The following is a 16,092-nucleotide window of genomic DNA, read 5'->3' as shown; positions in this document are numbered from 1 at the left end:
GTTTTTTTCACATAATCTATTTACTACATGGTATTGCACCAGGCCTATAAGCATGTCTTCACGTCTCCGAGTTCGGTTGACAAGGAGCCGAAGGCCACGTGATCCGGGAATGCTCGCCTCCACGGAATGAACTCTGTCACCATAGCCTCCATAGCCTATATTGCCACTCAGGTTCATCAAGCATCATGCTTCTGCAGCGGAACCACTTTAACATACCGCTGAAGGTGCGATTCGCTCTCAGCTCATCCTCAGTGTTCTCGCGGACCGACACAACCACAGACTCCGAGACGTTTTACCATAGCCTTCTAGACCTCTTAGAAGACCCTGAGGAATCCCAGGAAGTTGACGAGCTGCTGACCTGGTGGAATCGGTATGTTTGTCACCTTTCACTTTCATCATGTCACGAAGGCTGATATGTTCCATAGTCAAATTTTTCCTGCTTCCTCTGCTGCCAGAAGACCTATCAGCGCCAACAGCGCCTTATCCAAGATCCGACAAAGGCGCATTGCCCTCAAACGAGCTGCAGTTTTGGATAACATTCATTCGTAGTTTTAATTATAGTATCGTCTGTTCATAATCAATATACATGCGACCTCATGACAACCTGTTCTAACACGCTATGAAATAGTAGCTGTTTATAATAATGTCGTGTTTTGCAGCGGTCAAACATTATGCTTGCACTTGGCTGGATGGAAATAACAAGCTAAGATTGCATGGGATCACTATAGTTTGCCTGCATGGTGATAGAAGGGACTGAATTGCCAGTACCAGCGCCATGGCACCCTTGACATGATGCAGCCAAGCTTTCGAAGATTCTGTCGTTCAGGGAGTGTTTGCAAATTTTGTCTTGGTTCGTTCATTTTACATATGATGGCCATAACTAAGTAATCGCTGACGGAGGGCACCACATTGTCATACCTCCGCACCTTGGGACTGAAGGCAGCCCCCATCCAAAACAGTCTGGCCTTGGAAGCTTCCAGCAGCTAGACAGAGAATGCAGAGCACGAAAAAAACAACTGAATTTGTGTACGGCTATCATATGCTATCAACATTGGCTGGTTCGATAGCGCACCGCCGCTTGTAGCCTGAATTATGTACTTCGCAGATATGAGCAACGCAGGCCAGCATCACAATGTCATACCTAACGTGAGCACCAAGTAAATTCTTGTCGACAGTGCAATGGCAAGCTCCCTTGCATAAGGCAACCGGACTGACATGGCTTAGTGATTCATTGTAGAAACTCGACACTCTTGGGTTGTAGGCAGTGTTGGTCCAATATAGTCCGGCCATATAAAATTTTAACCGTCACTGACATCTGTTCAGAGATTTCACAGGAAATAAAAACAATCAAAGATTGCATGGCATGATCAGGGCAGGGCATAAATGTGATGTATTGCTGCTGGTCATCAACTAGGTGACAGTGGTCGCTCGTAACAACTGAACCTTTCATTGTCACGGCAGGTAGGTGTTGCAATATGTACAATCTTGGTGGCAAGCTGACAGGCCATTGTGACTAGACTGTCACGACTGTGGATTTGGTGGGTTCCATTCAAGTAAGTCCGGGTATATAAAGCTTTCTCATATGGGGTACAATTATGATGAATATTGTGCAAATTTTAGATCAGTTAAAGCTTGCTAAGAAATTATCGTAGTCGAGTCGGTTACCTGATGTAGGCCTTGACGCGGCATAGAGTGTAGATGTTGATATTAGTACAGAGACTGCGAAGATATTTGGGAGAACTTGTCGTGGTGTGAGTAGTGCTTGACGCAGCCTAAACGAGGCTTCTGACATGCCATGGTTGGGGCTCGACGTGTTGGTGCAGGGTATAGAGAGTGGATCAAACTTAGCAGGGTGAGGTCGAAGCTTGACGCAGTGAGACAACATTTGACACTGCATCTGAAAACCAACATAGATGAACGAATTAGAGGTAATGCAACAATATAGGACTGACGCGCAAGATGCATACTAGTAGTATGAACGCAGAGGACAAGCACTGTAAATTTGGTGAGAGGTGAATACAGCACTATAGAGCCTGTACGCAGGCAGACACTCATATGTTGATCATTAACAATGATTCAAAGTGTTTGGAATACGATATGAAGTTGTGTAAACATGATCTGTACATAGGAATTTGTTACAGTGCCGCGTCACATATGCCGCGTCAGTGCCGCGTCACAGGCGCGTCACGACCGCGGCAGGCGCGGCAGGGCCGCGTCAATTTCACCTGGCCCACACGTGACCGTTTGTTTGCCAACAGCTTTCAAACCAAACAACGCCTCGGCAAGAAACAGCTCAACTTAGTAAACCGTGACCAGAATGGCCTTTCAGCAAATACAACAAGAGACTCCCATACTCAAATATCCAGAAGACTTTGGTCATCATCCAAACGTCTCCCTAGAAAATGCAGCCAACATGCTATTCCGTGCCATCCAAACCTCTCAAAACCAACCCTACACATGGACTTTTATCGATAAGCCACAAGGTATGAATAGTACCAAAGACCTCAGTCTTTGACTAACGTTTGATTGCTTCTGCGATGCATGCAGAGGGTCAAATATACCTCTTGTTCATGCCAAATCCTGCTCAACCTCTGAACGACGGTATCCGATGGCAAGACCAAGAAAATCGATACACTATGCCTGTCCAACGTGGTACACGGGTGCGTATCAGCCCCTTTATGTAATGCATAAATTAGTTTAACCTTTCTCTAGGAACTCGAAGTCGCAGAAGTCAAATACGGCTTCATACCCAACTCCCAAGACACAGCAGCATGGCGTATGCGCCGACGCTACCGCCTTCACAAAGGCGGCCATCCCCAACTAGTGCTAGTCCACTACTCCCGCGTACCACCCATCCGTAAGTCCCACAATCACCATACCATCATTTTTGCCTTCTCACCACCCATCGACGTTGTCCGATATGTCTGCAACTCCACCGCATCTACACCCACATCCACATTCACCCTTACATCTGCATCCACGTATACATCTCCCGCACTCCAGAGATCGTCCCATCTCTTTTGAACAATCCCGTCAGGCACTACCCACTACGACAAATCACCGACCCTCCTATATATGTCATGGGCGATAGGGCAGGTCACAAAGTCTTCCCACACCCCGCAGGTCCGCATCAAGGCGGTATGCCCCAAGTTGGAATGAACCCGCAGGCGATGATAACGCAGCAGAACAGTAACATGGAGGCCCTGGAAAGGAGGAGGGAGCGTGAACGGACGAGAGATGGGAGTGGGGGAGTAGGGGTGGGCGTGAGTATATCCTATTATCGGAGAAACATTTATCTGATGTGTTGGTTATTGGTTCAGCAGCGGCCTGGTCCTCCACGGCTAGATGATGACGAATCCGCAGGTTCGGTTACTTTATTCGCTCAGATGAACGTTATTCGCATTGATCATTTGTGCAGATGAATCTGAAATGCTATCGACACGGACGCTAGCAATTGCGAGATATCGGAGAAACCACGAGTTAATGGAAGAAGTCTTCAGGCGTGCAGCTTTCGGTAGGAACGCCACTTACTATCTCCGTCAGATCATTCTCAGGTACATCACTCATTAGACAGCAAAAAACCTTTGTCATCAAAAAGAATATATGAGGGGTTTGACAAAGCAGAACTAGAGGCTAAAATAGTGCGTCCGGGTATCACTGATTTGGGTTCAGCTAAATTCCTCTTCAGGCCAAATTGCAAGACGATGTAAGGGCACTTCAGGCCAAGGCTGCTGAGCGTCAGGCTCAGAAAGTAGCAGCGGACGACGTGATAGTTACAGCTAGCGGTCATGCCCCGATGGAACTCACTACTTAGCCACTATGCTCTTTATCTGTGTGTTATTGCTAGTCATATCGCACATTTGTTCCACACAGACAGGTATTGTGAATGAGGTTCGAGATTTCCTGAGGATAAGACAAGTAGTACAATCTGGTAAGTAATGCGTAATATAAATTTTGCCATCAAGAGTATCTCAAACACCAATTGCTCTAAAATCAACGACATACCGGGAAAAAGAAACAGACAAGGAAATCGTATGTACTGGAAGTCCTCAGGATTGAATACAAAATACAACTATGAGCCCAAATCCAGACAAAAAAGCAAGATAAATAGCAATTGTTTCAGCAACTCACAAATCTGATGGTTCCCAGAAGATAGATTGCAATTTTGGGGGAATATAAGAGTGGTGATACAACTAGCGAGTGCGGCCATAGGCGTGACGGGTGTCATGCCCTACGCTCCGGCTTCGGGTACCGCCTTTGGGCGTGATTGGGATGGGAGTGGTGCTGGAGTCTCTAAGAAATCCGCCCGCTCCGTGAACTTCGGCTGCGCGATAGGAAGAAGGATCTTCCTTGATACGAAGCCGCGATCTCCGTAGCCAAGCACCTGACGCTGGAGGTGTGCTCTCGGCCCTTTTGTGCTCTTGCGGCGGCAGTGCGTCCTGGATAGCTTTCAGACGCTCGATCGCAGTGGTCATACCACTACGGCGGGCATTAGGTCCTGTTGCAGCGTTGATGCCTAGAGTAGACGTCCAGTGAGCAGTATCGCCCAACACGTCTACATCAGCGTCCAGATCTCCAGATTCTGGAGCATATTCTGATTGGCGGGAAGACGTCGCTAATGATGATGTACACCGAGCCGGGGGTAAAAATCCCGCCTTCTTCGGTCTCCGGCCACGCTCAGGTGATGGCCCTGGCGAGGCAAGAAGAGCAGGGCCACCGATGTCAAGAGGCGGCACAGAGAGAGACGTCGAGGCGCTCACCACTGAATGACTGAGTTCATTGTATGTGGGAGACATTGGATAACGAACGACTGGTGGGCGGGAGATACTGCGACTTGTACATCGTGTTGAGAGCGAACTCGCAGTTGAAACAGAGGCACGGGAGAGGGAACGGTTGGACAGCCTTGGGGGTGCTTCTTCGGTGTGAGGTGGGTTCGGCTTGTTATCACGCCGTGCGCAAGGGCGCGAGCGCGACTGGGATAATGAGGGAGATCGGCGGCTGGGATAATCTACTAACTTAAATTTATCCTTGTCTGTTACAGGAGATGTGTCGTCGTCATCGTCGTCATCATCGTCAAGCCCAACACCCCAAGCCATCTCATCCACTGTCGCGATCGTCCACCGGGTGCGGACGTCACGCTCCAAACAGCCTTTGAGAACATGCTCAGCCCCACGACTAATACCAGAAGGCATATCATAGACGCCTGTAAAAAAAGTGCATTAGCAAGCCGGAGATCACGATATTATATTCTCACCGTGCAAAATTTTCATCTGGAGTCGTGGCTCGAATGAGTCGGAAAATGGGAGACGGCCGGTCAAAAGGGCATAAAGCAGAACACCCAAGGCCCATATGTCCTGAGCTGGATTAGCACCTTTGAACCGTGAAGGTTTGGGTTGAAGAAGCTCAGGAGATGCATATGGTAAAGACCCTTGCTGGAAAACATGTGATGGATGGACAGGCGGAGGGTTTTCGCCGATAGGAGTTGATATACGATGACGCCTAGGACGATGGTGTCGTAAAATTGAGAGGTGTGAAGATGTGTTGGATTTTACAGGTCTATTAGAAGTGGAACGGTGACGATGAGTACCAGAGTGGTTATCAGAGTGATTATCTGCATCGGATAGGGGTTCATCACCGTCAACTTCGCCGATTTTGCGAGTCATGCCGAAATCGCAAATTCTACATATACCCATCTCGTCTACAAGAACGTTCTCAAGTTTGATATCCCTGTGTACATAGCCTGCTACTTCGTGCAGGTAGCGTACGCCTCGTACAATTTGTCGAAACATCATGCCGGCGTCATCGTGAGGGAGAGCAGGACGGCCGTCCCTTAAAAGTATATCATATAGAGATCCCGCGGGACAAAGAAGAGAGAAGAAGAAGTCGGCGTAGGGAGTGTGTTCGGAAAAGAAGAGGGGCAAGGTGTGCTCGTGGCATAGAGAAGCCCATATTTGGGCCTCGTGATTGAGTCGCCTTCTAGCTAAAGAAGGATCTGTCTGTTTCTCCAAATCGGTGCGACAGACAATTTTGACAGCGACAACACCTCCGGAAGAGGACGAGGCACGTCTAATCACAGAAAAACCCCCATAACCTATGATTGGTCCAAGGACATAGCCGCGAATGATTTCACCTTCTGCATCCGGTGATTGTGGGATTGCGGAGGGATTAAACGCAGATAGGAACATCATTGCTGGTGACATGGAAACATCACCGCTTTCTGAGAGAGGTGCGTGCTCATTGTTGCTTGTAATAAGTTGCCGTGAGATGTCCTGGTCAAGATCCGAGCCGGAAGCTGTGTGGGATGCTGTTATCTGGTATTCATCTGGTAATTTCCGGGATGGTAGCAAACCCCAAGCTAGAGGTACGCGCTCATGCTGCGATGTAACTTTGGAGGAGCGTGAAAGCGACGCCGTAGTTGTTGCAGGAGATAGAGATTTGATGAGGCCCGAGGTCATGGAAAAGTGTTGTAGAAATGAACGATGATCTGAGCTTGACAGCAATGAAAAATAAGGTCTAATGGCACAAAGAAAATCGATGAATATGACAGTAGAAGGATATGTTGCGCGTATTGTGGGGCCTGTGAGGGGAAACGGCGACAAGGGAAGAATTAAGAGGCACGAGAATTTAAATAAACGACTTCTTGGAGTAATCGCCAATTTACGGGCGTGTGACTCCTTTCCCATATTTATGTGCATTAGTCACATTCCGGTTCCGATCTTGAAATTGGGCGGCTATTCTGCTACGGCTACTTAACGCTCCTTGCTTCGAACTCATTTTCTTCCATTTAATGCAGCTATTATCTCTAGGCCCAGGCTTATCGAGTCTCACTTATCTCTGTGGGCCTCCTCGCCACCAGTGGCTCAGTTGAGTTGGCAAACCAATCTGTTTTACATATTTAGGGTCTCTCACTAGATTTCAAAATCAATCAAGTCCTTTATTATGGATCACACTTTCCAAGTCGGCGTACAAGACTTCACCCCCAACGTTAAACAATGACTCCGATGATAACGTATACTTCAACTTGCTGCTGTCATCGTATTTAGTCCATCACCCCGCTCTCAGCCTGCCACGCTATTCACCAGTAGTGGCAATGCGACTGATCATCAACATTACTTTTGGGGACATCCGAAGCAGTTTCTCTCATATGACAATCTCATTGAGAGAAGTTCACTTGTCAGACCAGCGCGGACTTGCTCGGCATCGGCGATCGCCAGTTGCTTCCCGTGGCACTATAAGCTCATTCGATTGTCCGCCTCTGACGGCTCGTCTCAAACCACCGCACGATAACGGACCATCCGAATGATGCCTCATTGATGAACCGCACGATAAACAACCATACAGTTGGCACACATGTACTAAGTTTTGGCCCGCTCACCGTGAGTGTATCAATACCGAACTAAGTTGTTTCATCGACTCCATCTCGTCTATATTTGTAATTCGATATCCCCGGTCCCTCACGCAATCTGAAATTCTCGTGTGGCCGCAGTATCGCACAACCAGGACAGGAAACCTTCCATACTTCCTTCTACGAAGAGAACGTGCATGCATTTTCGATATCGCTGCCAGTAATTCATGTCCTGCCACCGTGCTGGGCTCAACATTGAGAAAGTGGCGAGTTCAGATACGCTCCGCGACCAGCTGGACTGGACTTCGGGTGAAATTCGGCTAGCTCGAGCATAGAAGGATGTATATTTAATTAATATTTTCGGTCACCCACAGAATATTGGGTGTTAGATCCGTCGGCCGAGCTTCGTTTGGCAACTTCTCTTTACAAAGAACGCCCCAAGCGAACTGTTTTGAGCAAACAGTGCCGGGAAGTTCTCCCGAAAGTAGAGCTGCTAAGCGAGATCTGCAGGATATGCGCCTCGAGAAATATACAGCCCAGGATATAAAACAACCAGGACAGGCAAATGTCCAGGCCTCCACTCCATCAAATAATGATATTACTGCCAACGATGCACGTACCGCCACCGTAGCCGTATGATAACGAAAGAAAGAAGGTGAGTTTTAGACTAACTTCAGATTCAACTAGCCCTCCGGTAAATTCGACAGCCCGAGGAGAACCTTGAAAAAGGATCGCCGGCGGCCGCAGTAAGCGGAGTTGGCGAGGTCTAGTGATCCACACACAAACACACCGAGCGAAACGCTGTCGTCCGGACTAGCGCACAGCCAGTTCAGGCAACAATTCTAGTCCCTACCCCAAATTCAAGAACGTTTATCAACCTTCGATATTAGATGCCTTTGCGAGTGAGGGATCCATGTACTGCCACTGAGCCTATGATAAGATCCTGAGTTTAGACTCGCTCAAGGTCTGGCCAGCTGGACGGATTGGTTTGTTGTTCGTCGTGCATGTACCTAGTACCATCAAAGCGGTAAATACAATTTCTTTAATTCCCATAATGCCAGTTCACCACGTATCGAACTTTCAAATTAGACCCGACGACGACCTGCCATCTGGCGTACGGTGTCTTAGTCTTTGAGCGGGGGGAAATGTTTGACGTATGTAAAATGTTATAGAACTTTGATGTGGCCACCACGTCTGTCCGGCGCAAAGGAGCCTGTGAAATGTCGATGAGTGTTTCTCTGCGTTGACACGCGCTCAGCGGCCGTAATTGGGTCGGTGACTTTGATATGCACCGAGCGAGAATGTTTAGACTCGCTGGTTGACAGAAAGGAGAGCTGCTAAACATGATGCCACAGTGGGGGACTCCTTCCGGCGTGAAGCCCGGAGCAAGACGGAGCATCATTAATTCATTAATGGGTCCAGGGGCGGCAACACGGAGACAAGGAGGAGAAGGCAACGGGGAGTCTTAACTAGTTTTGGCAAAGACAACCGCAGCAGGAAGTTGTGGAGCAATTTGAACGTGGAGCTTACAAGCCATACAAAGTTGTGGCGCCCATGTTGTCCAGCATCACATGTTCACGCGCACACCATACTCTTCCTGTGACGTGTAAGTGTCTTCATTATCCAAGCCGGCGGATGTAATACTAAACAAAGGACTAGAACGCATATCAAACGAGCGTCTGCTGCAGTCGATCACAGGGTATCCATATTGCATCGACAAAAGGATCCATGACGCTGCAGGTAGGTATGTGTCCAAAGGTCCAATGCAAAAAAAGCGTGTGTTATAGGTATAAAAAATACGACGACGGCGCGGAGGTATAGTGATCATGTCCCATTCTACAATAGTAGAGAAGCCAGTCCAAGACCTGAAATCACCGTAAGCAGGCCTGTCATGCCCGCTGACTCCCATCTGCGCTCCCCAGCATTGGCGTTGACGACTGCTGCATTTTGGACGGTAGCACTGGTGGTTGTGCTGACATTACGGAGGGCCTGAGTTGGGAGCATGTTGGGTGAAGTGCTGATGAGGTATTGAGGTGGCAACGGTGTGCCATCGTACTGGTACAGCTGAAGAGTATACCCCTTGACCGGATCTTGATATATGTTCCAGAGAACGTAAAGCTCAACGTAGTTATAGATCTCTATGAAGTTGGAGACGGCGGCACAAGGATCTTGTATTTGTTGGTAGCCGTCGCCGAATGGCGTCATGACGATGGAGCCATTGGAGGCGAGCACGTATGTACCGTGACACCAGTTCATAACGCCTGTGATGCAGGTTGGTACGGTGCCTGCGAGGAGTGCCTTAGCGGCATGAAACATGATACAGCACAAAAAGCAAACCATTGCTGGTCATACGATACCGCGCGATCTCGTAGTACCCATCGTCCGTGCTATGATTCGATTCAAGTCAGACATTGAGGATTGAAACACTATCGATACTCACAAAGAATATGACATCCCTGTCGTGCTTGGGTATGTAAACGACTCTTGGGATGGCGTAGCAAAGCCCTTGACACCACACCAACTTGAGCCGAAAAAGTAGACTATAATCAAAATGTACGACTCACGGATCCAGTAACGACATTCTGGCTGCCAGAGCTCCAGGTGCCAGTGATGGCGGTGACATTATGGGCTGCATCGTAAACGGTCTGGCCATGGGCAGAGGTTGCGAGCAGCAAAAGTAAGGAAGTGAATATCATCATCAAGGATGTCTATAAGATTCAGATATTTTATGCCAGCGTTTGATATTTTTTCGGGGTATGAAGGGGCAGAGGAAAAAGACTACGGGACAACCACGAGGGGGAGCGAACGTTGAGAACGACGATAGTGTCGAGGTGAGAGGTCCAGCAGTCTGTTTGTTCTTGTTTGGTATCAGTCTTTGTTTCACATCTTAATAATTTTATCGCCGACACTGGGAGAGGGTTCCATCATCCATGTGAATAACTCACGTAAACGCGGGTTTCTCTGAGACTGTGTTTGGTAACATTAGTTCACCACAAGTTCACCGTAAGTCTTCATCTCCGTCTCTAGTCCAACATGAAACCAACAAGCTTCAGCATGTCATTGGGCGCCAATTTTCCGACGATGATTGCCACCATGCTGCAGTCACTGCTTGACGTCCCACCTAATTGCTCGCAGTGCCCAACCGGGCAGATCAGACCATCAGACGGTCGTGGCATGTCGTCACGCAAAATTCTTACACGTACTAATTGTGGAATCAGCTGCATAGGTTTTATGATCAGTACAGCAACTCGGTGTTTCCGTTTGCATTCTTTACATACTCAAAGAATGTATTCACTGTCGATGTCAAGAAATGCAATCAGCGAGGGAAAGTTATATAGAATACAAGCGATTTAATCTTTCTTCAAATCCCTCCTCATAACAAACAAGCGTTCGCCATCTTCCGTCACGGTTAACTCTTGCAGACCCCGGATGCTTTCCATGCCCTGTAGAGTACGTCCTTTGGCGAGTGCGATGAAGATTTCAAGGCCATCACCGACCTGCACGATGTTAGGAGAAATTACATGACCAGAATATGGGGCTTACTTCAATGTGGCGCTCAGTCGCGCTCGTGAATGAGTCGATTACTATCGACAAGACGGTCTCTAGTGGTAGATGCGACGGATGCGAGGTCCCCGGTGCAGCTTGTTGATTCTTGAAGTAAATCTAGGAGTTTCAACGTCAGACAAAATGCACGGGCGACATCAGGATGGGAATGGTAGTGAATACTCACCTGGTTGTCCAGGAACGGCTGGACTAATGACTGAGCAGCACCTGCAGCACGGCAGGCCTCTCGTTCATACGAGCCCACGGGGTCAAACGAATACACGGCGCCAGTGCCTGAGAAACTTGTTGAATAAATTAAGAAGGTGGAGCATGAAGATGAACGGACCATCCTCCTCGACGCCACCCAAAATGTTATATACATAGTAGGGAAAGAAGCGACGCCCATAAAGCATCGTTTGAATTAATCTTGCTATTGCCCGTAGGGGCATATCTTTCGCATGGGCGTGACGGTACCACTACGTAGCCCCTTAAGCATATACAGTGAAATCACATCAAGGAACGACGAACCTCCAGACGTTGCTTCACTTTCTTCACAAACATATTGCCATCTGCTGCGAACCCGTTCACAGCCAGCACTGCGCGATCGGTTCTTGAAAGAAAAAGTTAGAGAAAGAGACAAACTAGTAAGTGACGACACGCGTACAATCGAAATACCTTTGGTGCATATCGCGTTTGAATTGAATATCCTTCGCTCTGTCGTGTGTCGCCAGCAATAACACTGAAATCTGCACCGGCAATAGCGAGGATTGTACCACCATTTTCTGTGTAAGGGTTGAACCGCCTCTCCTGAGGATGAGCGACTGAGTCCATGTCAGGTATGGTCATTTAGAAGGTGGGCAAGCTTGAGTTGGTGGTCAAAAGAGTTAATAGAGACGGTCGGGTCCAGTCTGACTCCCAGGCCGCGTAAGTAGGCAGTTTAATTATATTTTCCCACAATACTACCCGCTGCTTTTGATAAAGCGGGGTTGTTTGCGTAAACCTTGACTCAAACGATCGCAGATCTTGCAGCTTGGTACAGCTCAATATGAGTAAGTAGTCTTCTGCGCACTGGATATCATTCTAGCTGACAAAAGATCAGACAAGGACCTGCTTGATGGCCGACTGCTGTTCGCAATTCCAAAAAAAGGTCAAATTCATCTTGATTACAGTTCGTCAGTAGTACTAACCCACCCTAGGACGGCTGCACGAGAAATGTCTCGAGTTACTCTCCGGTGTGTTCCTCCTTTAATACCTGAGTGATATGCAAACCAACCTACAGGCGCCGACATCCAATTCCGGAGACACAACAGGCTTGACGTCTGCCTAGTGATGAATCACCCTATGGCTCTGTAAAATTCCGGTTCCAATCCTACATCTGACCGAATCTGACTCTGATGCAGCGTATTCCTTCCAGCAGCAGACATACCATCCTTTGTCGGAAATGGAGACGTTGACCTTGGCATAACAGGCCACGATGTCATCCTTGAGGCTGGAATGCAAGATCAGATAACGGAGATTCATCGACTGGGGTTCGGAAAATGCGCTCTGCAAGTGCAAACTCCAGAACATGGGCCATTCAAATCGGTCGAAGATCTTGCCGGAAAACGCGTGGTTACAAGTTTTGATGTCATCGCGGGGGCGTATTTTGCTGAGATCGATGAGCGATTGAACCTCACTGGTGATAAGAAAACCAAGATCCAGTATGTAGGCGGGAGTGTAGAAGCAGCCTGTGCTCTTGGACTCGCGGATGGTATAGGTGAGTCGCGCGTTAGAATGACAGATTGCGATGATGCTCACATCTTGGTCATTGAATAGTCGATCTTGTTGGTATGTTATCATCCCGAGCCAGGCATAGAAAGATCTAACAATATCTTAGAATCTGGAGATACGATGCGAGCAGCCGGTCTGCACGCCATTGCGACAGTACTTCAAACAGAGGCAGTACTCATAAAATCAAACGCTCCTCATCGTGCCCATCATGCACCTCTGATCGATCTCATGGCAAGCCGAATAGCCGGAGTCCTGGCGGCGGCGAAATATGTTATCTGCGAATATAACATTCGTAGGCAATCGATATCTCAAGCAGCAGCTATTACGCCTGGAAGAAGAGCACCCACCATCAGTCCTCTCGAAGCGGAAGGTTGGGTTGCGATCAGTAGTATGGTTGAGAAGAAGAACATTGCAAATACCATGGACCAACTAGTAGAGATTGGCGCAGAGGATCTCATGGTCTTCAATCTGGATAATTGCAGGGTATGAGCGTCAGCATGGGTATAGAGTCGTTGCTTTAGAGCAGTTTCTGGGCTAGGATTCTCATATTCATATTGTAACGTGTTTATCCACAGAACTGTAAGTACTTCACTGACACGTCTGATACCGTAGCACTACATTAGTGACGAACTCATAATGTCCGTCTACACTTCAGATCGCTAAACCTAAACCCCAAGGATGGATCGGTGACTCTGGAATGAATCACTGCGTACGATGATGACTCAATCTTATGAAGCGAGAACATGCCCCAAGTCAAGAATTGTGGGGGCTAACAAACAATAGGATCATGTTGGTTGTTCTTGAATGACTCCGTGAGAGCATCTAGAATTGAATTTGCACGCGTGAGTAAACAACTCGTGACCGAAACACACGATGACATTATCACCTCCCCGTCAAGCTTCAAAGCTTCAAGCTTAAGGTTGCATCTCGCAGCTAAGGTTGATCTTCCGGCGCATCATAAATATTCCTTCCTCGTCATGATAGCCGTGTCCATCTCTTTCGAAGACTCCATCCTCTCAATCCGAGTCAAACAAATAGCGAGGAATATTATGGTTCGATACCGCAAAGTGTTCGAATCATCGGAAGCAAAATCTTATAGTAGACGATGTCACTGGGCGTGTGACGCGGCTTCACAAAATCAGAGGTAGATTCGAAAGCATGTTGAAGCTCTGAAGCCCTTTGAACGTTCAACCATTCTCGTTCTTCATTCTGAAACTCTATTCCCAATTACCACATCTGCCCCCTTATAAGTTTCGATGGACAAGAACGTGTTAGTTTCCTTCGGTCTGCTTTCATATCAGGATCGTGCGCGTATCACAGCCATCTCACGTTTGAAAAAGCGTACATTAGAGATGGCCGGTTGTTCGGTTGAACGTAAGTCCCTCGGATTTGAGGTGGCTGCATGTTTCAAGGACTGATGATGTTTCAAACTCTAAGCCTTTCAAAAGCAAGAATTAAGGATATTCAAGTTGAGCACACGTTTCGACTTCATGTTCGGATCTAATATACAGTATTCACTGGCTACACACAGCGACAAATTGAGCCGTACCCTTTTATCAACACCCATCCTGCGTGGCCGACTTCACATAAATCAGCCGGTGAAACGCTCCATCGTGATCATGACTAGGCTAAGTATTTGGTGTTCCAAATATTTACACTTGCATCTTGATGGGTTTTTAGCTCGTTCATCAGATATAAGAAAGTTGCATGATATGTGTGCGAAACCCGTTTATTCTACCTCTCAATCAAAGTAGATGGATCCTTTGGCTGACGATGTCCAACTTACGGCAAACTGGAGTCTGCATTACTCAGTGGTGCGTCTCTTTCTTCAAGCGAGGGCAAAGTGATAACAGATACCAATACCAGTGCATATACAATGCATGTGGTCTGAACTGCTTCTCCCTCGTTCTAACTTAACAACTCAGTGGCGCTGGCTACACTCTGGGTAGGTTAGTCCCAATCTACCGCTGTCTGTCGAGTGAAACTTGTTGACCCAGACCTATGGTTATGTCTGTTTGATTCACGAAGAGGTAAGCAATGCACTTCCGCGATACGCCTCGCTTTGGATATTGATAATATCTTGTTCAAAGTGGACATTCCTGCTCCAGTCGCGCCGGACTAACTTAAAAGCCCTTTATATATCTGCACGATATGTCCCCCTTTTCTCCATGACTATGGGCCTATATAGTGCGTTCATTCCAAACAAGTACACATGCCCCTGATAATGAATTAAAATGCTGTGCTTTAGTGGCCTTCGTACCGCACGAGGACCTCAATGTATGTGAGCGTGCAGTTGGATTTACCCACTGATGAACGATACTTAGTAACTGTATGACTTCGCCAGAAATACGGGATGTTGATCAATATTTACTCGTGTACGTGCACGGTACTTGTTCAATGGCTGCACTTCTTGGCTGAGCGTCGCTCTTTCCTCTTACAGGTTTGGCAGTGATACCGGTCACTTGCTCTGAATGTATCATCTGTCCTTCTCCTGCGACATGCACATGCTCCTAATCTGATTTCTCGAGGTTTTTTTGTGCTCAGAACATATGCGCTTTGGAACAACAATCGAATCGTACGCGTAGCCATACTAACCACCCTTTTTGTGAGTCCCATGCCTTGACCACACCCAAATTCATGGTTAACGTTGATCCATCAGCTAGGCTATTGTTGCCATATCAACCGGCCTTCGTTTTACAGCAAACGCCTCGTGTGTTTGTGCTCTCATGGGCCTTCCCCACTACTATTCACACATTCATTCCTCTGGCATAGATATGACTAGCGCGATTCCAGGCATTACCGCCTGTTACTTGAGCGGCGTCTGGTACTCCATGTCATTTATTCTCTTCAACTGGGTATGTTACCGGGAACTGGGAGCATAAATTACATATACACACTGACTGATGATCTCTCTCCCTAGGACTGGTCCTGACTGGTCTCTCTCTCTCTCTATATATATATATATATATATATATATATATGTCATATGGAGCTGGCGGACAACCAAGGGGCATCTGTGCGCCGTCCTGGTGAAGCATAACGTATTCTACTATGCATGTGGTCTCCGTGAGTCAAGACTTCATTGATATTGCGCACACCCGGTCCTTGCATCACTCTTTTGAAAAGTATGTACTTCTAACTTCTGTTGCAAATTCCAAGATACAGTTTGCAGGTGTTTGTCCTAGCGAATCTCGCCACGCGCATGCACCTCCATCTCTGGCATAACGACCGGCACATGCCCAGCTCCGTTTGAAAAATGCAAAGACTGATATTTTGGAAAATGTACGCACTAAACTGAGCTACCACGCAATCAAGATAATCTGCAATTGGAATGCAAAATGTGCGATGCGCGAACAAAGCAGGCTGTCGCGGTAAGATGAGATATGGAAGGCGCTGATGGCATAGCGAATGATATCTACGATGAGCTAAGAACA

The 16,092-nt window shown here is 47.5% G+C and overlaps 6 protein-coding genes across 6 annotated transcripts; 3 read left to right on the top strand and 3 right to left on the bottom strand.

Moving 5' to 3' along the window:
- Positions 1–185: 185 nt before the first annotated feature.
- Positions 186–549, top strand: F5891DRAFT_1199334 (uncharacterized protein; the record flags this gene model as incomplete). The annotated part of the gene is made up of 2 exons (XM_041368744.1): positions 186–370; positions 426–549. 2 exons carry the CDS (start codon positions 186–188, stop codon positions 547–549), a joined length of 309 nt encoding a protein of 102 aa, XP_041217123.1.
- A 1,710-nt stretch (positions 550–2,259) lies between these two features.
- Positions 2,260–3,876, top strand: F5891DRAFT_1075971 (uncharacterized protein). Its single transcript, XM_041363384.1, has 8 exons — positions 2,260–2,483; positions 2,548–2,660; positions 2,713–2,857; positions 3,004–3,263; positions 3,321–3,363; positions 3,419–3,514; positions 3,571–3,641; positions 3,689–3,876. Exons 1-8 carry the CDS (start codon positions 2,318–2,320, stop codon positions 3,812–3,814), a joined length of 1,020 nt encoding a protein of 339 aa, XP_041217122.1. The 5' UTR covers positions 2,260–2,317; the 3' UTR covers positions 3,815–3,876.
- Positions 3,877–6,612, bottom strand: F5891DRAFT_1075965 (kinase-like domain-containing protein). Its single transcript, XM_041363383.1, has 2 exons — positions 5,255–6,612; positions 3,877–5,203 (listed from the first exon to the last, which is right to left on the bottom strand). Exons 1-2 carry the CDS (start codon positions 6,453–6,455, stop codon positions 4,194–4,196), a joined length of 2,211 nt encoding a protein of 736 aa, XP_041217121.1. The 5' UTR covers positions 6,456–6,612; the 3' UTR covers positions 3,877–4,193.
- Positions 6,613–8,945: 2,333 nt separating this feature from the next.
- F5891DRAFT_1075959 (chaperone for protein-folding within the ER, fungal-domain-containing protein) lies at positions 8,946–10,215 on the bottom strand. Its single transcript, XM_041363382.1, has 4 exons — positions 9,910–10,215; positions 9,786–9,850; positions 9,683–9,732; positions 8,946–9,630 (listed from the first exon to the last, which is right to left on the bottom strand). Exons 1-4 carry the CDS (start codon positions 10,042–10,044, stop codon positions 9,182–9,184), a joined length of 699 nt encoding a protein of 232 aa, XP_041217120.1. The 5' UTR covers positions 10,045–10,215; the 3' UTR covers positions 8,946–9,181.
- On the bottom strand, positions 10,216–11,810 carry F5891DRAFT_1155182 (nucleophile aminohydrolase). Its single transcript, XM_041365208.1, has 7 exons — positions 11,553–11,810; positions 11,417–11,498; positions 11,235–11,364; positions 11,076–11,182; positions 10,889–11,008; positions 10,399–10,842; positions 10,216–10,348 (listed from the first exon to the last, which is right to left on the bottom strand). Exons 1-6 carry the CDS (start codon positions 11,732–11,734, stop codon positions 10,696–10,698), a joined length of 768 nt encoding a protein of 255 aa, XP_041217119.1. The 5' UTR covers positions 11,735–11,810; the 3' UTR covers positions 10,216–10,348; positions 10,399–10,695.
- A 123-nt stretch (positions 11,811–11,933) lies between these two features.
- F5891DRAFT_987876 (uncharacterized protein) lies at positions 11,934–13,147 on the top strand (the record flags this gene model as incomplete). The annotated part of the gene is made up of 7 exons (XM_041377958.1): positions 11,934–11,937; positions 11,973–12,035; positions 12,085–12,120; positions 12,168–12,237; positions 12,289–12,644; positions 12,704–12,715; positions 12,765–13,147. 7 exons carry the CDS (start codon positions 11,934–11,936, stop codon positions 13,145–13,147), a joined length of 924 nt encoding a protein of 307 aa, XP_041217118.1.
- Positions 13,148–16,092: the final 2,945 nt, after the last annotated feature.

This window comes from Suillus fuscotomentosus (assembly GCF_016647785.1).
Source record: "Suillus fuscotomentosus strain FC203 chromosome Unknown F5891scaffold_183, whole genome shotgun sequence".
NCBI classification, from domain to species: domain Eukaryota; kingdom Fungi; phylum Basidiomycota; class Agaricomycetes; order Boletales; family Suillaceae; genus Suillus; species Suillus fuscotomentosus.
This window is presented reverse-complemented; position numbering and strand designations above follow the sequence as displayed.